The sequence below is a fragment of the Bos grunniens genome, chromosome 19 (assembly GCF_055505025.1).
Source record: "Bos grunniens cultivar Pamir isolate PY7600 chromosome 19, Bosgru_T2T1.0, whole genome shotgun sequence".
NCBI lineage: Eukaryota > Metazoa > Chordata > Mammalia > Artiodactyla > Bovidae > Bos > Bos grunniens.
The window spans coordinates 35,438,324-35,454,247 of NC_141183.1; the positions used below are offsets into that span (position 1 = coordinate 35,438,324).

The 15,924-nt window shown below is 42.8% G+C and overlaps 1 protein-coding gene and 1 long non-coding RNA gene across 12 annotated transcripts; one reads left to right on the forward strand and one right to left on the reverse strand.

Annotated features, from left to right (window-relative positions):
• Positions 1-246: 246 nt before the first annotated feature.
• Positions 247-4,747, forward strand: LOC147352065 (uncharacterized). Its single transcript, XR_015147910.1, has 2 exons — positions 247-344; positions 2,230-4,747. It is a non-coding gene; the product is annotated as an uncharacterized LOC147352065 (long non-coding RNA).
• A 2,434-nt stretch (positions 4,748-7,181) lies between these two features.
• On the reverse strand, positions 7,182-14,095 carry ODF4 (outer dense fiber of sperm tails 4). 11 transcript variants are annotated; one of them, XM_086359005.1, is made up of 5 exons: positions 13,978-14,095; positions 13,123-13,431; positions 9,723-9,892; positions 9,257-9,391; positions 7,182-9,061 (listed from the first exon to the last, which is right to left on the reverse strand). In XM_086359005.1, the coding sequence occupies exons 2-5, from the start codon at positions 13,281-13,283 to the stop codon at positions 8,781-8,783; spliced, it is 747 nt and encodes a 248-aa protein (XP_086215131.1). In that variant the 5' UTR covers positions 13,284-13,431; positions 13,978-14,095; the 3' UTR covers positions 7,182-8,780. The 11 variants fall into 11 exon arrangements, 9 of the variants coding, with proteins under 9 accessions (XP_086215131.1, XP_086215130.1, XP_086215127.1 ...); XM_086359004.1 differs by having other exon boundaries at positions 7,182-9,064; XR_015147909.1 differs by lacking the exon at positions 13,978-14,095 and having other exon boundaries at positions 9,701-9,892; positions 13,123-13,732.
• Between the last annotated feature and the right edge of the window lie 1,829 nt (positions 14,096-15,924).

Below are 15,924 nucleotides of genomic sequence, written 5' to 3' on the forward strand. Positions count from 1 at the left end.
TGGAGAATCCCCGGGATGGGGGAGCCTGGTGGGCTGCCAACTATGGGGTTGCACAGAGTTGGACATGACTGAAGCGACTTAGCAGCAGCAGCAGCCTTATATTGTGGAATAGAATCTGTTTTTTTTTTTTCAGCTCTAGGGGAAGAAGAAACATTTTCTTTTGTTATTTCTGAGATGCTATTCCCAGTAGTTTTTTGAAGCTACACATTGGAATGTCATTAGTTGGCACTGAGACCGGAAGGGGGAGGTGTCTGAGAAGCTCAGCTTTAAACTTTTGCTTCCAATTTTTTCTGCAGGCTTTCTGGACATGTGTGCCATTGACAACTAAAGCGTGGTTCACCAAGGTGAGCTTTACCACTGTGTAGGCCAGTTACCTCTGCACAGTTATTTTAACCTTTTCAGATTTGGTGGCTTTGGGCTGTGGAATTTTGAGGAGAAAGGTTTTATGGGGAGAGGAGCTGTTTTTGAATATGTGATTTACACATCTTTTCTTTGTAGAATTTTTACAGAAATTGATTTGAAACCTGAGCTACCTTGAAATGTAAAAGTAAGAACCCTCTGTTGTTCAAAAATTGGCCAAAGCAGAATAGGTTTGTCCCCAGAATCTTCTTCTGAATTTTGTTCAGAACTCTGTTCCTTTGAATTCATGAAACCCGGTTTCTGTTTTCAGTTCCTAGTTCCACTTGATTGCTGTTATCTTGGCACTACTCTTTGTTTACCCAAGTTCTGACATTTTTACCCCAGAATTAATTACCCCAGATGGTCTGCTCTGCTGTGTTTTCCAAGCAAACAAAGTGAGCAGGAAATATGAACTTCCTGAGCCAGTTGGCTTCCCGCTTTAATATGAGGCTTTGCCTTTTACAAGCGTGTTTATCTTATGTCTAATTTTCTTATTTATAATTAACTATATATATAATATGTTTTATATGTATATACACACACACACACACAAGTATATAGGTTGGATCTAATTCTATTTTCTCTTTTTTTCCTTTTGAAATTGGGTCCTGATATTTTGCCTTTTGTTTCCCCAAGGCTCCTTTGTAGAATCTTCCTGTTCAATTTGAACTTCTGCATCCTTTCTGTCGAGGAGCTCCTTGCTCAGAATAACTTCTCCACACCTGGAACTTTGGTCTAGGATTTCTTTTCACTTTTAGACACTTCCCTTGTCACGACTCGCAGATGAGGTCTTATCAGCTTTCCTCCTTGAGTTTTGCACAGCCAGGTCATCCAGTGACCAGATGTTTGCCTCTCTCCCCTCCCCCATGCCCTCTCAGCACTGAATATACGGTTCTTTAGAGGATGTCATGCCCTCCCTGGGCCTTTCTCCTGGTGCAGTAACAGGAATCCTGGAAATGGCTGCCTTGAATGCAGGGGCCACTAAGATCTTGCCTCAACACTTAACCCAGATCACCAGTAATAACCCACCAGCCTCCCAGTCCTGAAACACTGCCTCTGCCGTGAGTGGAGAGGAGGGAGCCAGTCTTGATGCCTGGAAGCAGCCACCCTTCCTCCTCTCCAGACACAGGTACTCCCTGTATCAGGAAGAGAGCCTCCTGGAAACCGATCAGTCTTGGTTTCCCTCTTTATTCTCTCCTCACCCACCCACTTCTCTAGCCTAGCACTTTCATTCATTCATTATACACTTATAAACACCGACTATGTGCCCGGCAATGTGCTAGATTACCGTCAAGTCAGCAGTCACGGTAGAGAGTGCTAAATGCTGAAATAGGGGCCAAAGCCAAGGTTTGGTTGTTTCTTGTTTTTGTTTTTTTAATATTATTGTTGTTCAGTTGCTAAGTTGTATCTGACTCTTTGCAGCCCCATGGAGTGTAGCAAGCCAGGCTTCCCTGTCCTTCACTATTTCCCTGAGTTTGCTCAAACCCACGACCATTGTTGGTGATGCTGTCTAACCATCTCATCCTCTACTGTCCCCTTCTCCTTTTGCCTTCAATCTTTCCCACCATCCAGGTGTTTTCCAGTGATTTTGTTTATTTACTTTTGGCTGTGCTGGGTCTTCATTGCTGCACAGGCTTTCCTCTGTTTGTAGCGAGAGAAGGCCGCTGTTTAGTTGCAGCATGCAGGCTTCTCAATGCTGTGTCTTCTCTTATTGCAGAGCACGGGCATCCTGGATCAGGGATCAAACCTGTTTCTCCTGTGTTGGCAGGCAGACTCTTTAGCACTGAGCCATCAGGGAAGCCAGTTAATTTTATATTTTGATCGTACCAGGTGGCATGCAGGATCTTAGCTCCCTGACCAGAAAGCAGACCTGCCTCCCTGCAGTGGAAGTGTGAAGTTTTAACCATTGGCCCACCATCAAAGTCCCAGTAAAGACTTCAAGTCTGTAAAAGGAAGCTCGGTGAGGGATCCACAGAAAAGTCACTTCAGCTGAATTTTGATGGATTGTTTGCAGTTCAGCAGTGAACAGTCTCCATTCTGCCTCAATTGCATCAGAGGACTTCTGGCAGGGAAGTAGACTTGGTCAGATCCTCAGTAGAAGAACCTGGCAGACACCACCTTAAGGTGGTGATCAAATAAACATCCCAATGTTGTTACTGGTACTGGTGCCAGTGCCTCTTGATATGATGCACTGAGAAAACAGCAACATTTCTGTGACATTCCTACTAAAAATGTATCACCTGAATGTAATTATGAAGACACATGGGACTAACCCAGATGGAGGGACATCCTACAAAATAGCTAGTCAATGTTAGGAAGGCATTGAAAGACTGAGAAACTCTTCCAGTTAAAGTGCGTGAAAGAGACGTGGCAACTGAATATGATGCATGATCCAGGATTTTCTTTTATAGTGGACATCACGGGGACAATTGGCAAAATCTGAATATTATTTGAAGCTTATATTATAATATCAGTGTGAATTTCCTGATCTTGAGACTTAAACTGTTTTTATGGAAAACAAGGTGTGGTTATGCACCTTGTTTTTAAGAACTAGACATTGAAGTATTCGGAGGTAAAGGGGCATCATGTCTGCAACTTAATCTCAAAAAGTAGAGGAAAAAAAAGGGTGTGAGGGGGAGAGAGGGAAGGAGGGAGAGGAGTAGGGAGGGAAGAAAGAGGTACAAAACAAATGTAGTAATATTAACATTTGGGGAAATCTGGGTGAAGAATACAAAGGAATTCTTTGTACTGTCCTTGCAACTTTTGTATTGTTCTTGCAACTTTTCTGTAAATTTGAAATTATGTCTCCCCCACCCACCAATTTTTTAATTGTCAGAGTCCTACGAAGAGGGCAGACAATTTTGCCTTCCTGTGACCAGTCCTTAGGCCTAGGGACCTATGAACATGAGGATACAGGGAAGTTACTCTTGGGCTTGCAGAAGCAGGATTCCATGCAAACAGTCTTTTTTTTTTTTTTGACTTGTGTGTGGGATCTTAGTTCCCTGACCAGGGATTGAACCCAGGACCCTGACAGTGAAAGCACCAGGTCCTAACCACTGGACCACCAGGGAATTCCCTCCATTCACCCACTGATGGACATTTAGGTTGCTTCCAGTTTTTGGCAATTATAAATCATGCTGCTATAATTAAATGCAAGTTTGTGTATGGGCATAAGTTTTCAGTTCATTTGGGTTAATACCTAGGTGTGTAACTGCAGGATCATATGGTAACAGTACATTTAGTTTAGTAAGAAATTTTCAAACTGTCTTCTGAAGTGGTTGCACCATTCTGCATTCCCACCAACAGTGAAGGAGAGTTCCTGTTACTCCACACCACTGCCAACATTTGATACTGTGGAAATTACCAGGTGACCCAGAAATTCCACTATTTACATTCCCTAGAAAACTGAAAACATTATGTATGAAAACTTACATATTCATGTTTATAGTAAAATTATGCATGAGAGCCCAAAGTCCCAAATGTCTATCAGCTTACAAATAGATAAATAAAATATATCATATCCATGCAGTGAAATATTATTCAGTCATAAACCAGAATGAAGTAGTGACATACTTTATAATATGAACAAACCTTGAAAGCATTGTGCTAAATAAAAGAAGGCAGATACAGAAGGTTACATATTGTATGATTCCATTTAACTGAATTGCCCAGAAGAGACAATCCATAGAAAGTAGATTAGTAGTTGCCAGGGACTGGGCAGGGAATGCAGAGTGATTTGAGTGGTAAAAATGTTCTGGAATTGAATAGTGGTGATGGCTGCACGACATAAATATACTAAAACTACCAACTTGTACACTTTTAAATGGTAAATTTTATGGTATATGGATTTTATCTTAAAAAATAGGAGAAGGAAATGGCAACCCACTCCAGTGTTCTTGCCTGGAGAATCCCAGGAACAGAGGAGCCTGGTGGGCTTCCATCTATGGGGTCACATAGAGTCGGACTCGACTTAGTAGCAGTCGCAGCAGCAAGCTATTTAGACAAAGAATGGAATGAGCTGAAAGCAATTGCTTAAGTGATTAGGAAAGTACATCTTTATAATATTGTTTATCACATGGAATTGAATATATATAATACTCAGGTACCCTGATTTTTATCATGGAAAAGTCACATGTTAATCCCATTAATCATGAAAAAGTAGCATTTTAAATTACAAGCTTTCTATGAGGCTCTTGAAAGTGATCCCATTGTTTTACTGTTTTAGAGTAATATTTATGTTCTTTAATTCCACTTCTGCCAATGTACTATTCCTCTTTTATTATGTTACTGAACAAACTTACTACATAAAATTCTTGGCAATTAAAAAAAATAATAATAATAATAAAAAGAGACTCATGGAGACTCACTCCTGGGCAGAGATAGGCTGAGTCCTAATCAAGGAGATTTCAACATCTTCCCAGCTGGATTTCAGAACTGCTATGAACCAGTGACTCCTGTGTGCCTCTCATATCCCTCCTTTTTATTTTAAAATTATTTATTTATTTATTCTTTTCAGCTGCACATTGCAGCATGTAGGATTTTAGTTCCCCTACCAGGGATCGAACCCTTGCCTCCTGCAGTGGGAGCAAGGAGTCTTAACCAATGGACCACCAGGGAAGTCCCTTATGTCCCTCCTTTTTAAACAGTAATGTGTACCATGGTTATCCTTTGACTGTCCCACCCTTGTATCCTGGGTGTGCGGGGGATGGTCACTTGTCTCTTTAGCTCACAGGTGTCCAGGAGATGTACTTAGGGAATTACATCCAAAGAGCCTCATCTATTCTTGGACTTGATTTAGATGGCGTGTTGGTTTCTAGGACTGCCATAACAAAGGACCGAATACTGGATGGTTTAAACAACAGAGATTTATTTTCTCACACTTCTGGAGACTAGAGCCAAGATCAAGGTATACACAGGTTTGGTTTCTTCTGAGATCTTCCTACTTGGTTTGCTGGTGGTCACCTTCTCTGTGTCTTCATGTGGTCTTTCTTCTATGCATACACAACCCTGATGTCTCTATTCCTAGTCTCTTCTTATAAGGATACCAATCAGTTCATGTAGGGCCCAACCTATAACCTCATTTTAATTTAATCACCTCTTTAAAGACCCTGTCTCCAAGCATAGTCACTTTCTGAGGTACTGAGAATTAAGGCTTTAACACATGAATTTGGGGGGAAAAAAAACTCAGTCCATAACATCAGGCAAATGTATTGCAAAATTCTAAACATTCATAATTTCCTGATGCCTCACCAGGTGACCAGGTAACCAGGTGTACCAGTGGAGTCTGGCTGGTTTAGTTCCTGCCACAAGTTCCTCTTCTGAACCTCCCCTCTCTGTGACCTAGTGACACTCTAATGCACCAGTAAATCCCCTCATGCCTTTTGCTTGTGGGCTCCACCCTGACCCCAATAATGACATTTGCCCCCAGGTCCTCACACTCTCTCAGCTGTCCATCTGCTCACTTGAGCCTGTTCCCAAGGTGTTCTTCCCACGTGTCATGCCATGTCCCCCTCTTCTAGGACCTCTAATTTATTTTTTTTAATATTTGGGTTTTTTTTTTTTCTTTTTTTTCTGCACTGGGTCTTAGTTGCAGCATGTGAGATCTAGTTCCCTGACCCAAGGATTGAACCCAGGCCCCCTGCATTGGGAGCAAGGAGTCTTAGCCACCGGACCACCAGAGGATGTCCCATAGGGGCCTCTAATTTCTTTTGCCCCTCAAGCGGCATTGCCACAGCCAAGTTGGAACAGTTCTTAAAAACCTCACAAGGGGGACTTAACTCCATCATTTATAACACAGCAAGATTCTGAAGTTTCAGCTGATTGATGTTGGAATGGGATGAGACTTTGAGGGGCCTTGGAATAGGTTAGCATATTTTGCTTGTAGGGGGAATGCAAATAATGTATGACCAGAAGGCAGACTCTGGTGACTTTAAAATATACCCACAAATTCTCTTTTTTTTAATTTGGACACACTGTGTGGCATATGGGATCTTTGTTCCCCAACCAGGGATCTAACCTGTGCCACCTGCAGTGGAAGCATGGAGTCTTAACTACTGGACCACCAAGGAAGTTCCCCCACAAATTCCTGATACTCTTTCCCTCAATAGGTAGATCTTAACTCCCCTCCCCTTGAGTGTGGGGTGAACCTAGTAACTTACTTCCAACCGATAGAACTATGATGGAAGTGATGGAGGATTTCTCCCAAGACTAGGTCATAAAAGGCACTGGAGTTTTCTCCTCGTTGCTCTCTTCAATGGCTCTCTGTCAGAGAAGGCAATGGCACCCCACTCCAGTACTCTTGCCTGGAAAATCCCATGGATGGAGGAGCCTGGAAGGCTGCAGTCCATAGGGTCGCTGAGGGTCGGACATGACTGAGCGACTTCACTTTCACTTTTCACTTTCATGCATTGGAGAAGGAAAGGGCAACCCACTCCAGTATTCTTGCCTGGAGAATCCCAGGGACGGGGGAGACTGATGGGCTGCCATCTATTGGGTCACACAGAGTTGGACACGACTGAAGTGACTTAGCAGCAGCAGCAGTAGGGGTAGCTAGCCCTGAAGCAGCACATGAAGAAGCCCTTGTGGGAAGGAACTGAGGCTTCCTGCCAGCAGCCCTACCAGTGAACCATATTAGAAGTGGATCCTCCAGCTCCAGTCAAGCCTTCAGATGACATCAGCAGACTTCAGATGACTCATCTGACATCCTGACTGTCATGTCATGAGAGAACCTGAGCAAGAACAATTCAGCTAAGTTGCTCCCAGATTCTTGACCCCAGAAACCATGCGAGATAATAAATATTTATTATTTTAAGTGGCTAAATTTGGGGGTAATTTGTTATCCAGCAATAAACAATACACCAGGTCTTTATCAAAAGAGGAAAATTATATATAGACTGGAATAGTGGCCCCCATATTTATTTAGGTTACCTCCCTAGCCTCTGTGGGCACTTGAGTGAATGACTCCTACAGAATTACAGAATCACTTTCTCTAATTAGATTTTATCTATTTCTAAGGCAGTGGTCATGACACACCTATGTTTTATGTCCCTCCCCTTCCCCAGGATGACTGATTCAATAAATTCTCCCACAAACCCTTGCTAGCTACCCGTGGGAGGAGCGTAAGGAGGACCCTGAGTAGGGGTTTGTGGAATGTCTGTTCTGCCTAATTGTCAAGACACTGCATTAGGTTCTTTGTTCAGAATATTTGCTTGAAGCTAGGTTAGAAATTCCACAGCTGCTAGTCAGGTAGGGTAAAAATAGGCATCTTTTTAAAAAAAAGCTCAAATAAAATAGATATCAGGCATATATACTAGATTGAATCATATGAAATTGCATATATATTAGGTTGAATCATATGAAATTGTCAATATTTAACTGCTGAAACAATGATATCATATGGTTCAATAATACACATATATATTTTTTTAACATATCCAATCCACTCACAATTTGTCCCTGAACTCCTCCAGCTTGCTGGCATCAGGGCTCTAGCTGGAGGGATATAACGTGATATGGATCAGTCATACAAGGCCAGCAAAATGCAAGATATCCAAATCCCAATAGTCTCAGCCAGCACTGCTGCCGAAACCAGAGGCCACATGTCTTTGTGAGCCTGGGTTTATAGCACACATGTGTAACTTGTCTTTTAACCACAGGGCCTGATCCTACTGTTTTCCTTTCTTGCTCTGTGTCAGTCTTGTTGTTACAGAGTGGTGGGCATGGGAGATGGAATAGAAAGCTGTAACAGCCAGAGAGTCAGGGAGGTGAAGTTAGGGGTGGTGATGGAGGAGTTTCAGGTGGTGGAGGTGGAGGTGGTGGTGGAGGAGCTGGTGAAGGTGGTGGTGGTACAGTTTGAGTTGATGCTGATGGTACCCAGATACAGGGCTTTTTGAGTTCTCAGTTGTCTGAGCTGGACACTGCAGGTGGAATTGCTGCTGGGGACACAACCATACCCTCTATTGTGCTCTCCTTGTTTAACCTGCTTCTTTACCCTTGGGTCATTTTGCTTTTGAACCCTTCACTATGAGTAAACCATCAAGTTCAACAGTGATATCTCTCTCCTGATGACTCTCCAGCTACTAATAACAAATGTTAGGGCAGAGGTAACAAAGTTGAAAGAAGTTTAGCTCCCAGAGGTGTTTGCCTGTATACAAGTGTGCTTGCTGGGGGGAGAGATGGGCAGGCTTGAGGACCAAAGTATGCCGAAAGGCCCCTCTGCAGAAAGAACTGGGAAACACACTTGTTCATCCTCCCTTCCTCTCCTTCTCCAAGCTCTTGTCTTGTCTCAACAACTGCTGGACGTGAAAAATAAGAGACAATTTATTCTACATCATCTAAGCTGTAGGCAAGGCAGGAACAAGGACGAGGTGTACAGAGCTGGCCTAAAGTCCTCCCTCTTTAATTCCTTGCAGTGATGAGGGCCAACCTACTTCAGTGTTTGGAGAGGGGAAGGATGAGGAGGCAGATTTAGAGGAATAAACAGGACTTGGAGCCAGAGATGCCTTCTTTTTCTCAGGGTCCAGGACTTCCTCCTGGCTGACAGTTGTGTTGGAGGTAGCCAGCTCACTCACAGATTCATGTTCGGAGCTGGAACTGCTGCTGCTGCTGGTGGGATGGCTCAGAATCAGACACCAGAACTTTCCATGGTTGAAGTAGCAGAGGACTGCTGGGAAAGGACAAGGAGAAAGGGGAGAGGAAAGTCAGAGATTGGGAGGAACAAGTGGCAAGCAAAGTGAGGCCAAGGGGAAGAAAAGTCCCTAAGAACCTATCCCTGGGGATTGACAGCCCTCTCCCTCCACACTTTCTCTGCCCTGACCCACCTGTGTTCCCACTTCCCAGGGTCCTCTGGGCCACTCACCACAGATGACATACAGGATAAACACCAGCCAACCAATGAAGTAGCTCCAGCAGAGGGGGATTGATAAATTCTTTCTCAACTCAAAGAGCCAGATGTTAACAGGGAACAGTATGAGGGTGAAGAAAACGAAGAAAGCTAGGAGACAAAGGGGTGCAAGGGGGTCTTATTTTCACTGGAGAATTCCAAAAGCATTCTTCCTCATCTGCTGAACTACAGTCACAAACCACAACCCCCATCAGCACACACAGAGCATGCGGTCCCAGAGGTTCATGGGAATTGACCTCTCCACCTCCACCCTACCAGTGACCAGGAATCAATGGAACTCAGTTCTCAGTCAACAACTACTAGTTCTGTTCTCCCACCACCCACAAACCCAGACCCCACTCCCAGAGAAAGGAAGAGGAAGAAGTGCCAGGAAGATGTGTGTTAGGAGAAACTAAGGACCTTTTCCAGAGCTAGAGGGCACCTTCACAGAAGCTCATGACAGTCCCAATCCAGCCGAAAAAGGGCAATTTCTGAAGACCAGGTATGTACGGCAGATGCAACCAGATGGTGAGGATGATGCCCAGCCCCAAGGCCAGGCAGAAGGTAATCTTGGCCACCCCAAAAGCTGGGTGATTTGTCCACAGCTTAAAACTGTCTAGGGAAAATGAGAAAACAGGATGAACTAAAGATTCGCAAAAGACAAAATATAATCGAATGAGTAAATACAAGGAAACAACCAGACAAATGCACATTTGAGATAACAATAATAAAATATCATTTTCACTTATTAAATAGGCAAAGATTCTTGATATGGAGATTTGTGATAACCCCAACCATATGAAAACAAATGCCTCAAAGGAGAAGCTGGACAGACGACTTGAACTGCAGTTCTCAAAAAAATACCAATGTCCAATAAAAAATGAAACTCAACAATAAAAACTGCAAATTAAATGTGATTTTTTTTGGTCTATCAAATTAGCAAAGATCAAAACAAAATTGATCATATCTAGTGTAAGAAAGGATTTAGAGAAAAGAGGTGCTTTCACACACCACTGGTAGGATCTCTGATGTGTGATCAGAGATGCTACCCAAATCTAAATGTTTAAGACCCTTTGCCCCAGCAATACATCCTCTTGGAATTTATGTTAAAGAAACAATCCAAGATATGCATTAAAATTTATGTACAGAGATCTTCTTTCCAAAATTATTTATATGTCTAACAAGAGAGCTGTTAAGTTATAAGGTACCCGCACATTAGATTATTATGTGTTCATTAAAAACCATGATATGATAGATCATTGTCTCCAGATAGAATCTAAGGAGGGAACCTGGAAGGTGAAAGGCTCACTTTAATCTGTTGTGTTTTTTGAATTTTCACAGTGTCCGTATACTATGCAATCAAGTAAATTTTTAACATAGATATTTATAGAATAATTATTTCATGATACAAATAATATGCTCATCACTGAAAAGTGGAGTTTACAACACTGAGCATGTAAAATGATTACAACTTTGAAAAATTAAAATATATATTTGTTAAAACAAAAATAAAGCTACATATATATTTATTTGTATTTATTTTATATAGATACACAAAAGACTGGAAGTAAATCCATTACAATGTCAGCTGTGATTATATCTGTGTGAAGAAATTTTAGGTGATTTTTATTTTCTTTCTTAAACTTTCTGCATTCTAATAATAATTGTGCAACTTTTTAAATTAAAAAAATAATATATTCAGGTATTTAAAGTTAACAGTCATAACTTTAAAAAGAATATGAAAAAATATGTATGTGTATAACTGAATCACTTTGCTATAGAGCAGAAATTAACACAACATTTTAAATCAATTATACTTCGATAAAATAAAATTTTAAAAAATAATAGTCATTGCTGACAAAGTTACAATGAAACAGCCTCTTCGTACATTGTTAGTGGAAGCATAAATTGTTTTCATACTTTTTGAAAGCAACATGGAAAATTTTATTAAAGAGCCTTACGATAGTTATACTCTTTGATCCATTAAACCCACTTTAGGAAATCTAGTCCAGAGATACTAAACACAGGAAAAACTTCATGATTAGTAAGCTTTGTTGGTCCTTTTTTCTTAAGTATGAAACTGGAAATAAATTTGCCAAGAATAGATAAATAAGATAGTCAAGTCACAATTAATAAATCTATTAAGTTGAATAGTATAGTCTTAATATGGGGTGTTTATTATATCTCATAAATTTTAAAATAATACAAAATAAGTAATAAAAATAATCTAAAAGATATAAAATAGTTTGTGAAGAATCAATATAACTATGTAAAAATTACTCAGAACGTGTTCAATTTTTTTAAAAAGAAGCCTGGAAAAAAACTGAGTGCTGCATAAACATCCAGTAGTGACTGTCCTTGAGTAACCTATAGAGCAAAAACATGTAGTTGATTACGTTTCTGAGCCAGACACATCTGAGTTATGATTGTAAACCTGCCATTATTAGGTTGTTATGTATGAATTTGCTCAGGTGAAAAGAGGTCAAAAATTGGCCCCGTCTTGTGGTTCAGCCTAATAGCTTTATGATCTTGAGCAAGGTAACCTGAGTCTCAGTTTCCTCATCTGTAATATGAGGATAATTATCCCTAGCTCTTAGAGTTGATAGGGGATTAACTTAAGCAAATAGAATAAGGTTGCAAATAATGATAGCTTTTGTTGCCCCACATTTATTGGAATAAGGATGTATTACTTTCATGGTGGGGCTTCCCTGGTGATTCAGTGGTAAAGAACCTGCCTGCTAATGCAGGAGACTGCCTGCAATGAAGAGACACAGGTTCGATCCCTAGGCTGGGAAGATCCCCTAGAGACAGAAATGGCAGCCCCTGCCCCCCCACTCCCCCACCCAGTATTCTTGCCTGGAAAATCCCTTGGACTGAGAAGCCTGGTGGGTTACAGTTCATGGGGTCTCAAGAGTTAATCACAACTTAGCAACTAAAGCACCACCACTTTCATAATGAAAGTAAATAATGGCTGTGTAACTTTTTTTCTTAATGTGGAGCTTTTTTTCTTTGAAGCTTTCATTGAATTTGTTACAGTATTGCTTCCGTTTTCTGTTTTGATTTTTTGGCTGCCAGGCACATGGGATCTTAGCTCCCACTGACCAGGGATGGAACTTGCAGCCCTGCATTGGAAGGCGAAGGCTTAACCACTGGACTGCCAGGGAAGTTGTCTATGGCTGTGTAACTTTAAAAAAAAAAAAAAAGTTAATAAGGTCAAGAAGTGAAATTCAGGGGTCAAAAGTTCTGGTTTTCCACAAATGTTGAGAAAGGAGACCCAAACTTGGGAGGTGAGGGGACAGCAGAGGTGAAGTTAACAAGAATAGGAAATGGAGTAGCTCCAAGAACTCTGGGAAGGAGGAAGGAGCAAGGTAACCAGAGGTGGAAACAGAGCTGGCCCAGAAGAGCAAAAGCCTGTGGCTGGGGAAGAACAGCGGTAAGAACGTGGGCCTGCAGGAGAGCATCCTGAGGACTCCTCAAGCTCTGGGTCCGAGAGCCTTGAGGAAGGAAATTCCCAATCCCCTAGGGTTCTTCTCCCAGGATAATAGTGAATTGTGTCATTAATGAGTGATTCACACACCCCCAGAATCCAAGTCCCTCACAACATTTCTGTAAGCACAGACTTGGCTGCAAGCCTTCCCATTGGGGCAGGAGAAGTGGATTGCCCAACTGAGGAGGAACAATGATCCCTGGGGGGGTCTCAGGGCCAGTAGAACCATCTTACTGGTCAAAAAAAGTGGGGCTGACCAGAGGGAAGGGCCAAGAATACTGGGGTACAGAGGTCGAGGCCAAGGCAAGGGACTCCTCCTGGAGCCCCTGGGGTGGGATGAGAGTAAGGGTCTCACCTTTCCCATTCTGAGTTGGAATAGCTCTTGGATTTGTAGATATGCAGGAGCCCCAGGGACATTATGTGAACTGACGTGTAGATTTTGGTGGTGACGTTCATGGGCCAGTGCTGGTAGAAACGGATCCTCTCGAAGCACAGCCATTTCTTGGAGAAGACCATGACCACCAGCAGGATGAAGGCGAGCAGGCTGAGCTCTGAGGCCAACACCTGCGCTATCCAGCGGGAGCTGTGTGTGATCCTGCACTGCAGGAGCAGTGGAGAAACCCTGTGGAGCTTCACGCTGTGGTCCTTAATTACCGGCCAGTTACTGTCACGGGTGGAGACACAGTTCTGCACCTCTTCCTCTTGTCCCGGGCTCACCGCCACCCCATCCTGCTTTCCAGCCCTCCCAGCCCTTTCCAGGCTTCTTATGTTCATCCCTTTCTCCTCCTGACCCAGGGAATTCATCCCTAATGTTCCCTGTCACCATCTTGAGTACTCCCTGACTCCGCTTCTATCCTCCACCCCATCTCCCCCTTCCCTTGCCAGTGTCAGTTGTCCTTCATCATTTAAATATTTTCATCAGGCAGAGCAGTGGCCACCACAGCACCTGGCGTCTGGAAAAGAACAACCCATTCAGCAGGAGAGGGCCCCTAACTGCCATGGAATATTCCTTTGTGGAGGGAGAGGGGGGCATCAACTGGGGGAAGGGGCCCACAGCTTCAGCTCAAACTCTTTCTGGAAACCCTGCTCCTCTGGGGCTTCAACTCAGAACTGTGCGTGTGATGCCTCCTTCCTCTAAGAGCCCTGTTTGCTGAGGGTCTCCTTTGCTCTTCCCACATCCTCTGCCCTAACCCCACCCCCAAGTACTCACGGATGGAGCAGGAGAAGGGGAGGAGCTTATCCCCAGGGAGACGGTTGGATATGCCTCCCACAGGTGTCACCAACCTTCTCCCTACTTCCCCCACCTCTACTCACTTCTGGTTCACAGTTCCCACCCCTTCCCCTCTTTTTTACTTTTTCCCTTTTTTTTTTTTTTTAATCTCAGCACCAGAGGGGAAAGACACAGGACCAGGAGGGGACATGAGAGTGTTATACAGTCTGAGATTTTCCTAAGCTGTCTTTTGAGCTGTAGGAAAATAAATCTGAGTCACCTGGGGCAGCCTGATCACTGTGGCTTCCAGACCTCAGTTAGCGCCTGCAATTGTTGTGGGGAACAAGCCTTTCAAATTCAGGCTGTGAGTCTGAATCCCATCAGAGTTGATTCACTTTGTGAAGAGAGTGATGCATATGGTTAAGAACAAAGGCTTTCGGTCCAGCAACCCAAGAGATGAATTAGGGGTCTTCCTCTTAATGGCTTTATGAACCTGGAAGAATCATATAGCTTCTTTGTGTCTTAGTTTACTCATCTGTAACGTGGGACAATACTTGTCTAGATTTGGTTTGAGTATTGAATAAGATAATGAACAAAAAGCAATCTTTTGTTCATAGTAAATTCCCAGAAAGTGGAGATATTATTTTTAAATATTTATTTATCTTATTTATTTATTTGGCTGTTCCCGGCCTTAGCTGCAGCATATGGGATCAAGTTCCCTGACCAGGGATTGAACTCTGGCCCCCTGCAGTGGGAGCACAGAGTCTTAGCCACTGGATCACCAGGGAAGGCCCAAGCAGCATCATTATTGTTATTGTTTTCATTGTTTTGCACTCTCACCAGCAAACATAGAAGAAAGAGCAAAAACACAGAGGTGTTTAGCAGGCATCCTTGCTGACGAGTGACTGGAATGGAACTGAAATTAATTTAAGTCAAAGGGGAGTTAATTATAGATCATGAGGTCATGTGCACAGCTGGAACTCAGAATAATTAGAATCACGAATTCAAATCCTGTGAGGAATCTTCCTCTGTGTCTTAATCCATTCAGTCAGCTACAACAAAATACCATAGAGTTGTTCAGTCGCTTAGTCATGTCCTATTCTTTGAAACCCTGTGGACTGCAGCACACCAGGCTTCATAGACTGTAGAATTTATAAACAACAGAAACTTATTTCTCATAGTTTTGGAGGCTGGAAGTCCAAGATCATGGTGCCACACAATCATAATTGGCATATTTGGGCGATAGCCCAATTCCAGGTCACAGACTTCTTGCTGTGTCCTCAGGTGAAGCTAGGGATCCCTGTGGGGTCTCTTTTATAAGGATGTTAATCCTATTCATTAAAGTGGAGCCTCCCACCTTCACCTTCTGGGTTACTTTCCCAACATATGAATTTGGGGGACACAAATATTCAGATCACAGAACTTGGACTCTGGTCTTGCTCCTCCTTGAGCATCTTTTTTAAAAAAATGTATTTATTTATTTTATGAATGCATTTATTACTTTTGGTTGTGCTGGGTCTTCATTGCTGCTCCAGGTCTTTCTCTAGTTGTGGCGAGCGGGGGTTTCTCGTTGCAGTGGCTCGTCTTGCTGCGCAGACCACAGGCTCCAGACACACAGATGCATCAGCAGTTGTGGCACATGGGCTTAGCTCCTCTGCAGCACATGGAATCTTCCTGAACCAGGGATCATACCTGTGTTCCCTCTACTGGCAGGCGGATTCTTATCCACTGTGCCACCAGGGAAATCCCTCTATGAGTACTTTTTTCTTTCTCTGGAAACCACCCTCCTCCTTTTCTTTCATCCACATAATGAGAAACGTGGCCCTTACACCCCGCACAGTCCATCTTAAACCTTTAGCTGCCAGAGCAAAGATCGCTCCATTCCAAGCCCAAATATTCTCTGGCCCTGCCAGGGACGAGTACCATCCCATTAACCATGGTCATTTC

Coding starts and splice junctions, on each gene's coding strand:
- ODF4 (XM_086359000.1), bottom strand. CDS start 13,571: ATGAATTCCCTGGGTCAGGAGGAGAAAGGGATGAACATAAGAAGCCTG. Junction 9,893..13,122: donor TCCAACTCAGAATGGGAAAG/GTGAGACCCTTA, acceptor TTCCCTAGACAG/TTTTAAGCTGTGGACAAATC. Junction 9,392..9,722: donor TGTCATGAGCTTCTGTGAAG/GTGCCCTCTAGC, acceptor TTTGTCTCCTAG/CTTTCTTCGTTTTCTTCACC.